This window comes from Atta colombica, unplaced genomic scaffold (assembly GCF_001594045.1).
Source record: "Atta colombica isolate Treedump-2 unplaced genomic scaffold, Acol1.0 scaffold63, whole genome shotgun sequence".
In the NCBI taxonomy this organism is placed as follows: domain Eukaryota; kingdom Metazoa; phylum Arthropoda; class Insecta; order Hymenoptera; family Formicidae; genus Atta; species Atta colombica.
Window position 1 is genome coordinate 65,481 of NW_017259554.1, and position 13,378 is coordinate 78,858.

The following is a 13,378-nucleotide window of genomic DNA, read 5'->3' on the forward strand; positions in this document are numbered from 1 at the left end:
AACTTACTTCCAAAGTGGTGAGTCTTCAACTTAAAAGTAAGAAATTTACGTGGAAAATTTGGTAGAAAAGAAATGCCTTCAATGCAGTTTGTGGATCAATTTGTGAAGCGAATTCGATAAATTGGATCCTTATTGGATAAAGCAACTCGTTCACGTGCTCGTCCAGTAAGGTCAACCGAAAACATTGCTGCTGTTGCTCAGAGTGTGCTTGAACAACCATTAACATCAACTCGCCATCGTTCTCAAAACTTGAATTTCACGCATTTCACGCACTTCTTTGAGAAGAATGTTGAATAAAGATCTCGGTATGAAGCCGTACAAAGTTCAATTAGTGCAAGAATTGAAGCCGCATGGTCATCCGATGCATTTCGGTTCGCCCAATGGGCTGAACAACGCTTGGTTGAAGATGAGCATTTTAACCGAAAAATCATCTTTTCTGACGAAGCTCATTTTCACCTCGGTGGCTATGTGAACAAGCAGAATTGTCGTATTTGGGGGTTAGAGAATCCGCACGTCGTCATGGAGAAACCGATGCATCCACAACGAATTTGGTTTTTGGTCCGGCGGCATCATTGGGCCATTTTTCTTCGAAAATGAGCAAGGAGCTGCCGTCACTGTCAATGGCGAGCATTACCGCGCCATGCTAAACGAATTCTTGCTTCCCAAATTTGAAGAGGACACAGATGACATTTGGTTTCACAGGATGGCGCACCTTGCCACACAGCCAACGCTACAATCGATCTTTTGCGCACTGTCTTGGAAAATCGCATAATCATAATCGAAATGCTGATGTCAATTCGCCGCCTCGCAGCTGCGATTTAACTCCGCTGGATTATTTTTTATGGGGATCCGTCAAGGATGAGTGTTTCGCTAACCAGCCAGAAACGATTCAAGAATTAAAACATGAAATCAAAGTTGCCATCGATGAAATACGCGCCCATACAGTGGAAAATGTACTGAAAAATTGGGTTGAATGGGGTATTGCAGCCAGCCATGGAAGTCATTTGAATGAAATTGTATTTCATGTTTAATGGCAATGTATTATACCTTTCCAATAAAGTCATAAACTTTGAAAAATATTCATGCGTTTTTTTTTAGAACCAAATTAAATTCCAAATTTTAAATGGCCCACCCTGTATAAGTAATTTACATGTGGATATAAAATTAAATTTTCCTAATAATCTATATTTGTAAGGCTTATTTAAAGTAATCTCATTGTAAAAAAAATTAGGATATTCAAAAATAATTTTTTCAAAATAAATTTTTTTTAAACTTAAATTAATTTAATCTTAACTTTTATTAAGTTAATTTCTTTATTCCTTCAACTTTCAACTTAATTTTATTAATTTTATAAGTCATTAACTTTAACTTAATTTAGTTTAAGAAAATATTAACTTACCTAACTTTGCGAAATAGTAATCCACAAACACATAGTTTGCACGAACAAATAACGTCGAGTTCTAGAGAATTAGATTTAGACGCTTTATCGCAACAAAGTTAGTTACACGAAAATTGATACGAAAATGCGACTGCGTGTATCATAGGTTGCATGAGATATTGGTACAATATTATTAACTCAGATAACTAAACGTTCCTTGGCATAAGAAAAGAAATAAGTGCTTAACAAGTTTCTCTTCAATTGCCATGCTGTCACCAGCTAATAATCATTTTGTTTAGAAACATTATGGACAACGGTTGTTGTGCAAACGAGCGGAAATGCTGTAACAAACTTATTTCCATAAATGTGTCTACAGTATGTTGGAAATCTTGTTTTTGTTTGTAAAATATTTAGTCTACATTTTTGTCAATCGAATGAAAATGAAGTGTCATCGAGCAGTATGCGGTATCGCCATCAGAGAAATGCAGCATTAGAAAATTTTTTTCGAGTTAAATTTCTCAATTTTAAAAAATAACATCGAATAGAATAAAAGATGCAGCATTAGAAAATTTTTCAGCTATATTCTAATAAAATAATTTTTTGAAGTGAGGCCCAAGGGGCCTTTAAGATGAATTATACTTTTTTTTAAATGTTTACCGAGTAAATGAAATCTCCTAATACTTTCATATGTATTTTGTTCTGCAGTGTAATTTCATTTATAGTAACTTACACCTGTCAACCAAATAAATAAAATATCTAAAATCAACTCATAAATCAAGATATCATCTTCAATCACTTTCAGTTCTTTATGAAATATTGGGAGTGTGCATTAATTTTAAAAGATTTTCAAGAGACGGCATAACTAGTACTATTGTATCGGGCTATATTGTTGCTACCTTTATATTCAAAGCACCATCATGAGGAATTTTCAATATGTGTTTTGTCGAAGTGTAGACAACATTGTTTTTTTAAGTATTGAATATGTCGAATTTTGTGCCAATAAAACGCAATGTGCGAGAAGCTTTGTTTTTTTGCTTCCATTTGAAGAAAAGTGCTGCTGAAAGTCAACGAATGCTGTCAGAAACTTATGATTATACTCCATCGATTTCGACACGTGAGTACGACGCTATAAAAAAAGGTGATTTTAACACGGAAGACAAGGAATGTTCAGGCCGAAAAAGTTTGAAGATGAGAAAGTGGAAGCTTTACTCGATCAAGACCTGAGTCAATCACAAGATTGATCACTTGCAGAATCATTAAATGTTAATCGATCAACGATTTTCAGACATTTGAAGGCCATTGGAATGATTCAAAAGCAAGGAAATTGGGTGCCGTATGAGTTGAAACCTAGGGACGTCAAAAGGCGCAAAATGGTCTGTGAATTATTGCTTCAAAGACACAGAAGAAAAAATTTTATGCATTGTATCGAGATGGGTGATGAAAAATGAATATACTACGATAATTCGAAGCGCAAAAAATCATGATGCAGACCAGGCGAATTATCAACATCAATGGTAAAGCCGAATATTCATGGCGCCAAGCTCATGCTCTGTACTTGGATCAGCTGGGTGTAATGTATTATGAACTGCTCCAACCCAATGAAATCCTTATCACTAGGGAATGCTACCGACAATTGATGCAATTGAGCCAAGCATTGAAGCAAAAACGGCCAGATTACGCAAAAAGTCACTACAAAGTGATTTTCCAACACGATAACGTCACATGTTGCGAAATTGGTCAAGGAAACGTTAGAAGCGCTTAACTTGGATGTCCTGTCATACTCGCCGTATTCTCCAGATATTGCTCCTTCCAATTACCTATTTTGATCGATGGCCTGTCTGAGCAGCGCTTCCATTCTTATGAAAATACTAAAAAATGGGTAGATTCGTGAATAGCCTCAAATGATATGTCATTCTTTCGACATAGAATCCACCTATTATCAGGAAGATGAAAAAGTAGTGGCTAGCGATGGACAATATTTTGAATGATCAATTTTTAATCATGTTTTCACAATAAAGCTGTATTTTTACCAAAAAATCCCTTTAAAAATTAATGCACATTCCTACTATCTTAAAGACTTAAATTTCTTAAAAAACTCTTAAAGATATCTTAAAATTCTCTTTTGAGTTGCGCGCGCGATTTTAAACAGCAAAGCATTGTTAGAAGTTAACCCTTTTTACTACAACAGTTTCTTTTATATTATTGTTAAATTGCTAGCAAATTTATTTTATGTAGAATTAGTTTCCATCATGTTGCCATGCGATGTCCTAATTTAAAACGTATAAAAAAGAAGAAGGAAATTGTTTCCCTCCGGTTGTATATAATCATTTATATATTGCCGCCAATATCATAAGCAAAGTCGGAAACCGCTTTCCTCAAAAAAGATGGCAACTCAGGCGGTTTGTATCAAATTTATAGCAACATGCGGGAAACTTGCTATATGAGAAGACACTATAAGTATTCGCATCCGCCATTTTTAGTCCTTTTCTGACTCTCTTGCTCCTTTCCTCAATCTCTTGCTTTCTCTCCACTCCATCGCTAAACTATATAAGAAGATTGAAGAGAGAAGATAAAAAAATTGAAGAGAGAACAAAGAATGGGAAAAAGATTAGAAATGATGGATGCGAATATATTGGGTGCTTTTCATTTGATGACAGAAGTTGACACAAGTCGACACATTCTATCCTTCTTGATATTCAGAGAGATATTCTTGATAATAAAGATAAAACATAGACACTTGTATCAACTTGTGTCAATTGTCATAGGACTCTAGCAGCATATAAAAACATGTCAGTGCGCTTGAAAAACAGCGACTTCTTCGTCGAAGTTCGAACTTCACTTTAGGATCCCTTTAATATTTTGATTCGGGGCAACACTTTTTTCTGCCAGATTCGTTCATTTCATACAAAAACACATCGAATAAGCCTAATTTTATTGATTTTTAAGGTATTCAGTGGTAAACTGTATAATTACCGTTTTAAAAAATTACGATTATAATGATCAGAAAAAAGTAATAAGTTAAAGGTCACTCTAGAAAGATTTAATGTTAAAATGACAAAATATTGAGTAGCATAATTTCACCTTTCGTGAAGATACGTATCCTTTGATTACATTGCATATTGGAATATTTTTTTTCTCTTTTAAACTTCTTTTTACAAATTTTCCTTTATAAAAACTTTATTTGCAATGTACATCGTAAATTCGACGATGCAACCTGTTGTACAGCACATATAGATGAATGATTATTGTGAAAAATTTTTAGAAATGTTGCAACCTTTCATGTGTAACAATTCTGAAAGGATTCTAGCAATATGTCACATGAAATGTTGCAACATAAAGTGTAGTTTCCAATTGCTTAATACACTTGATACAATATAGCAAATTCATATATTTTTAGTATTAATAAAATTTGACCTTTTTACACATTCTTTGTTATCACTATAATCGCATAATCTTAAAAGAATCAATTCATTATATTTATTAGCTTTAAAAATATAAAAACCGATTTGCACTCAATTGCACCAATTGCCGTAATCACAACGCTACGCAACCGAGTCGTAGCCCTCGAACTGGGGTGTGTTCCATTTAATGCTACAAATACTTGACCAAATACTTGATCAAAAGAAAAAATTTTATGAATTGACCAATCAAAGAATGCTTCAAAGCATTTGCAACGAGAAGTGGATTGCTCTGAGTATGTGTAGTGTTGTGACGACGATTACGGCAATTGGTACAAATTAGTGCAAATCGGTGTTCATACTTTCAGTGCTAATAAATAATTTAATTCTTTTAAGATTATATAGTTATAATGACAACAAAGAATATGTAATTAAAAAGCTTAAATTATTTATTATTACTGAAAATATCTGAATTAACAGTGTTGGAACAGATACCGTTTGAAAGATATCTAGATATAGGTATAGAAAATGTTTAGGTATAAATACAGATACATTTTTTTATAATTATCTAAATATAGATACAGATATAAGAAAAAATTTAGATTTAGGTACTAAAAAAAAGGAAAAAAAGAAAAATGGAGAAATAGGAAAAAATAGAGAAAACAAGAAGAGGAAAAGATATAAGCAGCATAAAATATTACATTTTATTAGTTTGTTTTAATACATAAAAGAATATCTCGATAATGAAAATTTAAGTCGAAAACAACAAGCTTCATATAAGAAGTTCCTGATCTACGACATTACGTCTCATGAGTGGGTACACTAAGAGAAATGATTTTGTTATAGGAACAAATCAAGAGAAAACAAATGTGATATTTGTTAAGAAAATGATTGATTAGTTACTATTATGCAAATTAATTATTTCTCATTCGTCAATGTAATAAATAATCAATAGTTAGCAAATAAAAGGCTCAAATATACATAAATCGTAGACGGTAAGATTTCAAATCGTAAGAAATTGACTAATTCTAGTCAAGTATTCTCCCTATATTTGCCTGTAACTAATCAGTTTTCCTCCATCCCGGAGACCTCGCGATCATCTATATAGATTTGTTCGTGTCGCATGATCCAACACGTTCCAACCATAGCTCTTACTCCAATGCGCTTGATAGAGTGAGTAAGAGTTATGATAGGAGCATATTGGAGCTTGCGATGCGAACAAATCTTATAATTTCTGTGATAAATGATCCTAAAGTCTATCCAAAAAATAGGTTAGGTTTTATATAATTTGCTTCTATTATTAATAATTAATTATTAATAATTAAATAAATATAGCAGACTAGTAGCAATCACAACAAATTTATTTTGTTGTCACATATTTACCGATTATTTGTTAAAGGTATTAGAGGCTTGTTAAATTAACATAAATAATCCGTGCGACTACCGTCAAGACTACGCCTATCAATCGATTATCGTAAGAACTACTTGGTAGGCGCGCGCTAAGCACCTAACTCAAGCAGCGCGCCTACCAAGCAGTCACTACTCTCCGCGTAACAAGCGATCACGACTACTTGGGCGTATACTTGGTGGTATCCGCACGGATACGTGCTCATTAAGTGATATTTAGAAATTAATATCTCCCGAAGTATTGCAAAAATTACACAATGGTAAAAGACTTTTCAACTCACAAAGAAAATTTCACAACTGTTCGGAATCGGATTTGATTCTCCATGAAATATGTTGCTAAACACGAAAATCTAAGAGACACGTATTTTATACGTTTTTTATACGTGCCCCAAATCATATTTAAAAAACATTCTTTTGAAAAAAAAAACAATATTTTTCTTTCGAGGCGAATATCGTCGGAGTATAAAAAATGGAAACAAATTTTTTAAATAAAAGTACGATTTCAAGAGTTCTTCAATGTTGTGAAGAAAAAAATTTTTTTAATTTTTTTGTTAATAATTGTTAAACAAAAAAATAAAAAAAATTTTTTTTCTTCACAACATTGAAATACTCTTGATGATTTATAGTATAGTATAGTAAAGATGATTTATAGTAGATATAGTAATCAAAAATTAAGTTTCTAATATAGCATAAAATAAAATGTATAGTACTTTGTACTATATATCTAAAACTTAAAAGATACCGTATCCAAAAATAACTAGTTACAGATACACGCATCTCTGCCTATAAGGATTTAGGTAATGCATTTAAGTACAGCTAAAAGTATCTAAAAATTGTATCTAGATATTTTTACCTAGATACGTTCCAACGTTCTTGTGAATTAATTCGCTATGTTTGTATCAAGCAATTGAAAGCACCCAATAGAAAGCAAAGAATTTTACAATATGTCACATGAAATGTTTCAACAGAAATGTTTTTAAAATCTATCATATAAAATCTATCATATAAAATAAATTGAAAAACATCAAAACAAAAAATTATGACATTTAACTGACGTTAAAATGATGATTCCAAAATGTTTACTAAAAGACATTTTGAATATCAATCACGATTCAGTTTAACTTATACTTTTGATGTTATCATGACTTTCCTAGTGAAAAAATTTCGCTGAAATTATTCCACGTTTTGGAACTTTTTGGCAAAATTTCAATATTTCAGAAAATTTTTAGTTTGATTTCAGCGATTTTTAGCTGAAAAATTAATTTTTGACAAAATTTTAGAAAAATTTCAGCAAAAATTTCGGAGAAATTTCAACAAAATTTCAGAAAAATTTCAGAATTATTTCAGAATAATTTTTAATATCGGAGTGCCCTCCATTACTTTTTCCCTTCGCGTTCCTCGCCTTTTCCGCGTTTCCAGTAACATGTACGTGGGCGTTTCGGTACGAGTGTGTAGCCGCGTGCCGAACGCCAGGGGACACCATTCCTGCCAGTGCATGTATGCTATTTTTTAGGTTCATTTCCATTTATCAGAATTATTCCGCGTTGGTAGCAAAAAGAGGAAAGGTGCCATACCATTTGTTTTGTAAATGTGAATCTAAAATTAGAAAGATGAAAAAATGAAATATGTTATTCATAATGATAGTTGTTGCGTAAAGAAACTGCCAATTTTATGTGATTGAATTATCAGTATTTTTCTTTTCTTGTTATAAATGTGACAATTTATAATAAATGATGTGTAAATATCTTAAAAATTTATGTTGAATAAATATTTTATATTTTTCTTGATTAGTGACATATAATTTTTTATGATGTTTATAATTAATTTTTTATGATTTATATTTCTTATGATAATATTTCTTACGATTAAAAAATCAAACATCACAATTATTTTGCCACAAATTTTATTTTTATTACCAAAACGCTTCAATATTAAAAACATATACATATTCAAACTTTCACTCTTGAAATCTTAGTAGCTATAATCGTCAATAAATTCTATATAAATAGCATGTATATCATGATCAGAAATAACATTAAAAATTTTATCTCTTATTATAAGACGTCTTACAGAATTTATACAATTGAAAATATAGAAATACAATGAAAATATACTCCTATCAAGGAGTTAATGCATTACATATCAAATGTAAAAGACTTTACACGTGCCAAATTATTCTGTAAATGATGAAATCTTTCTTTTAAAACTTCATTTTCTTGTATAATATTTTTAACTTAATTTGCATTACTTCATAGGTTTGTAAGAATTCAACATTCGTACGTATTCGTATTGCAAATATTGATATTGCCTTTTTTTGCAAATACTGTTTTATTAGCTGATTCCTCTAACTTTTTATGTCCACTGGCAATTTCTTTACGCAACAGCTATCATTATGAATAACATGCTTCAATTTTTTTCTTCTTTCTAATTTTACAGATTCATCACCTTTGCAAAACAAACTTGGCATCTTTTCTCATAATCTTTTTGCTACCAACATGGAATAATTCTGATAAATGGAAATGGAACCTAAAAAATAAGAGGTACATGTTAGAAAAAAATATCTGTCCCAACTATCATTAATATAACATCAATATATTAGAATTTTTCACGCAACTACATAATGGTTACATACTCGCATTATATTGAATTTTAATATTTTGATATTGAAAATTAATATATTGATATTGAGTAAGAAATTATAACATTGATGTTTCTGGTGGTGTTTACAGAAGTGTTTACATTATAAAACATTTGTATGCATGCTTCGGTACCAATCTCACACAATAAAGCTGATTTTGAAGATTCCAAACAGGAATTCCGGCAGCAATCCATTTTTGTTTTGAATTTGCATTTTAGGCAAATGTTGTACAGCAATATCCTTCTTTATTGGAGTTTGTACATCTTGGAGTATCTGATAGGTATTTTATAATACGCACGAATCCTGTTCAGATATAAAAATTTGTAATTTTATTTCATGTATTATATGTACAATATTATAATATGTTTGCAATGATATGTATCACTTATAAAGACCTTATCAATTGTAAAATTGAGGAGAAAAGCAGCACAGGTGACAAGCGTATTACAGTTATCTAATCTAAATGGCATACCTTCATCTATGGTGCTTGATTACCAGATCCAATCAGAAGAAACCGGGTAACGTGATACAGTTTATCATTCTCTTCCTGTGAGGCTTCGCACAATAAAAGGAACAGGGAACAGAAAATAAAAAGTTTAATCTATCAGAAATCATATTTATGTGTGTATTGTGGAATACACAGTTTCTAGGTTGAAATTCTTATTCTCTGTTCTTTGTCCCCTATTCCTTTTATTGTGAGGAGTTCCTGAAGCTTTCTAGGCATGACGCTAGGCGTAGACATAAGCTCAAGCATAAGCATAAAAAGTCTGTATCATGGACTATGTTTATATGGCTCGATTTATGCCAAAATTGATGTTAGGAAACTCAATCACAATATCATTCCATTCTTCAGAGGAATAGATATGATATTGGCCAATTTTATAACATCGACGTTATAACTTTCGTGAATATTGAGTTATGTAAGCGTAATCGATGACTGTGTTGCAAATTTACTGCCAGCACTGAAAATGCTATAGTTTATGTTACTATAGATTTTCAGTACTGGCAATCAATTTGGAACACAGCCATTATCTTCTACACAGGAACGCGTGATGCAGGCGTGAAGCAAACGCAAGGACATATACAATTGTTTTTATAGTTATTCTACAATGTGTTTTTGTTTTGATTCTTGCTTTTTGTTATTTTTTACATCTTGTTTTTTTGCTTCTTATCTGATTTTTTGTTTTATGTCGCCCGAGATAAAAATTAACAAACTTCAGAAGAAACAGGAAACACATAGCAAGAAATACAATTATTGATAAAATGATTGCAAAGGGGAAAGAATCAAGAGATAAAAAGCAAGAAACAAAGAGCTGTATAAAGAGTATTGTAGAATAGATTTTAAACGTTGAAGTCGTGATACAAATAAATGAAAAACAAACTGCTGTAATTTTTTACATTTGCTAGTAGTAGCTTGTATAAACATAAATTTAGTAACTATAATATGAAATCTATATGATGATATCTATCTATATGATGAGAAAATACGTATGTCTCACATTCTTCTGATTGACACGTTAACGATTGATTATTACCTTCGTCATTATTTGTTAAGACATATGATAGTGTGGAATTAATAATTCTTCATCCATATTTTCAATGATCTAAACCACGTAATCACGATAAAATCAGTGAAAACAATTTGCAGTTAATGGGCGCAGACATTGGAAATAAAATTCATTTATTTCCATTGCGTAATTGCGCAACGCCGTTATGACTAATAATCCTCTTGTGACTGCACTTGCGCCCTTATGCCCTTATGTCTTGTCGTGTAGATGAACCTTTAAATTTACAGATTTTGAGAAAATCGATAAATTGGATAAATTAAAATAGTCTGCCCTGTATATGTATAATTTTATTATGTATTACACATTAGTTTATTATATTATCTTATATTAATTTTTAACGCATTGAAAATGTTAATAAACTTAATAATTGAAATTGTTTATTTGACTTACTTTTTTTATTATTTACCATGCTTCGATTCCGTATCTATTTTGACAGCTGTCATAACTGCTTATTTATTACACGCATCCATAGATAGTGGATTCACATTTTGAAAATTTTTACATATTCTGAAAATTATCGAAAAAAAAGTGTAACAGTGTCTACAACTATATATGATATATGTATAATATAATATATATGTATATTTATTACGTATATACATATATACGTATATTTACATATATGTTTGATTATATATATATGTAAATTTTTTTTACCTTGAGAATATCTTAAATTCTCGTAGGTTCGATTTTTTCTTTGCTGCCTTGATAACAATTGATAGCAGATCCTATTCTGTCTCCTGCTATCAATTAATTTTGATTGCAGAAAGACAATAAAATATACACATTGCTTGTATTATCTGACATTGTCAGCAAATTGCTGTCAGAAATATGATAATCTGCTAGATACCCCAGCAAACGAGAATAGATTGAAATGGATTGAAATGAATTTAAATGGATTCAGATTTTCAGAAATATTGATTCACAAATATTAAAATGAATGCTTTTCAATCCTGAATGCATTTTTATTCATTTATAGGAATTGCATGGACCATATCTCTATTTTCAATCTAAAAATAATATTAGCTTTTTTTGTGCACAACACACATTGTGAATACTGTTCAATTCAAAATTTTGAATAGGAAATGCAGTTTTTCAATCCAATTGCATCCAATTGAATCTAATTGAATCCAATTGAATCCAATTAAATCCAAAAAAAATTATTCGCTATTTAAAATACGCATTCGGATAGAAACAAATTTCAATCCATTTTCGTTTGCTGGGATATTAACCAATAGAGTGGTAGTAGAAACTGAACAAAATGCATAATGGCAGATTGAAATTATTGAGAATAGAATCCGATTCAAACAAATTCTGCTTGATTTTTGTTACCAATCCGTCAGCAGACTTTGTCGACAAATCCATAGCCAAATGCGGACACAGATGACTATATGATTTTGTAGTCAAAAATCTGATCGAGTTTTTGCTGCCAATTTAATCCCAAATTGCTAACATTTTGCTATCAGAGTGGTTAACTTATGATTAAACTTAATCTGATGTTTCACCCAATGAGCTTTATAACATCATCAAAGATGAAGCCCATTGGATAAAATACCAAATTAAGCTGGTCTAATTACAATAAGTTAAACAGCAAATGAAAAATCAATAAAAAAATTAATAGAAATCCATTCTTCTAATAGCGAACTAATACTCGAAATTAAAGTAAAGATTTGATCATGAAATTTCATAATATATAAGACTTCATCTAAGACTATCATATAAGACTTGACAATTCTGAAAATTACACTTTGATTGAGTTTTTACTTTTTTTTACCGATTATTATCACGTAAGCAAATCTACGTTGGCCACGGCTTCCAAATCCATCGTGAATGGATCATCTATTGTCTTCCGATGAATTGCCAGGGCGACAGATGTTCGTTTGTCAGCGCAGCGTCATTTCGCCTGTGCGAATTTCCGTTTGAAGTAGAGCTGACGCGAGCGAATAGCCACAGCGCTGAGACACGATCTAACCGTTAGTCCCACGGAATCCGAAATCGCTTCAATCGTGGATCACACAAGCGAAACCGACCAGGCAGCGGTCACCAAGTACCGGAAATCCCGGCGCAAGAAATCGAAGAACGCTGCCGCCGCCGCCGCTGGCGACTCCAAAGTGCGTTTCTCGCATTTGACGCGAGAGGTTTCTCCTTTTGTATTTCTTGCATTTATTAATTTTATTTGCAATTTATTTGCAATGTGTTGTAATACAATCATATAATTTTTTTTTGTTTCAATAATTTAACAGAATTTAGCTATTCGAAAGCCCAAAGAACGCATTGATTAAAATGTCTATAAAAATTTAAACTGGAGGAAAGAGAGGAGCTCGGATTTATCAGACAATTAGATTTGAATCATAATATTTTATGAACGGAAAAATTTAAGGCTCCAAGAATTTCAAAATTTAATTTTTTTCTCACTCTCAAAATCTTTCTGAGATTTTTTTCTTTGAAAGCAGTCGTATCATTTTCATCCAAGGAAAATAAAATAAAGAAACATTGATTTATATATCTTTTGAGGCAAAGGAAATGGCAAATACTTGCACCGAATTCCGAAAAGAGGTACATAAGTCTTTCGTCCTGCCGACCATGCAAACAACACCTTACTCCGTAACAATACAGAATCAAACGAGCTCGACTACAGCCATGCGACCTCGATCTCTTTATACTTCGCACAATTATCATTCTCAGCCCGAGGATCCTAATTTTCAAGTACATCCAATCCTTGAACTTTATTCTTCATTCCTAATCTATTATATCTGTAACTTTTAGGTCGTATGTATTTAATAATGAGAGTATTAACAAAAATATTGAAATAAAAATAAAGTGATTTTGCTTATTTAGATTGTATACTTTAGAAAAATAATTAAAGATTAGTCGAAATAAAATTAATAAAAAAAGACTAAGAAAAAAAAACTAAAGAAAATATACATATAACTGTAAAAAAAGAAATATTACAGTTTCTTATAAAAATCTGTATCATATATATATATAT

The 13,378-nt window shown here is 31.3% G+C and overlaps 1 protein-coding gene across 1 annotated transcript in view; it reads left to right on the forward strand.

Annotated features, from left to right (window-relative positions):
• The first annotated feature begins 12,912 nt into the window (after positions 1–12,912).
• The window catches only part of LOC108692167, a 3,512-nt gene continuing 3,046 nt past the window's right edge, over positions 12,913–13,378 (forward strand). Inside the window, exon 1 of the mRNA XM_018200323.1 lies at positions 12,913–13,095. Coding sequence (XP_018055812.1) covers positions 12,913–13,095 — 183 coding nt within the window. The remainder of the gene's footprint in view (positions 13,096–13,378) is intronic.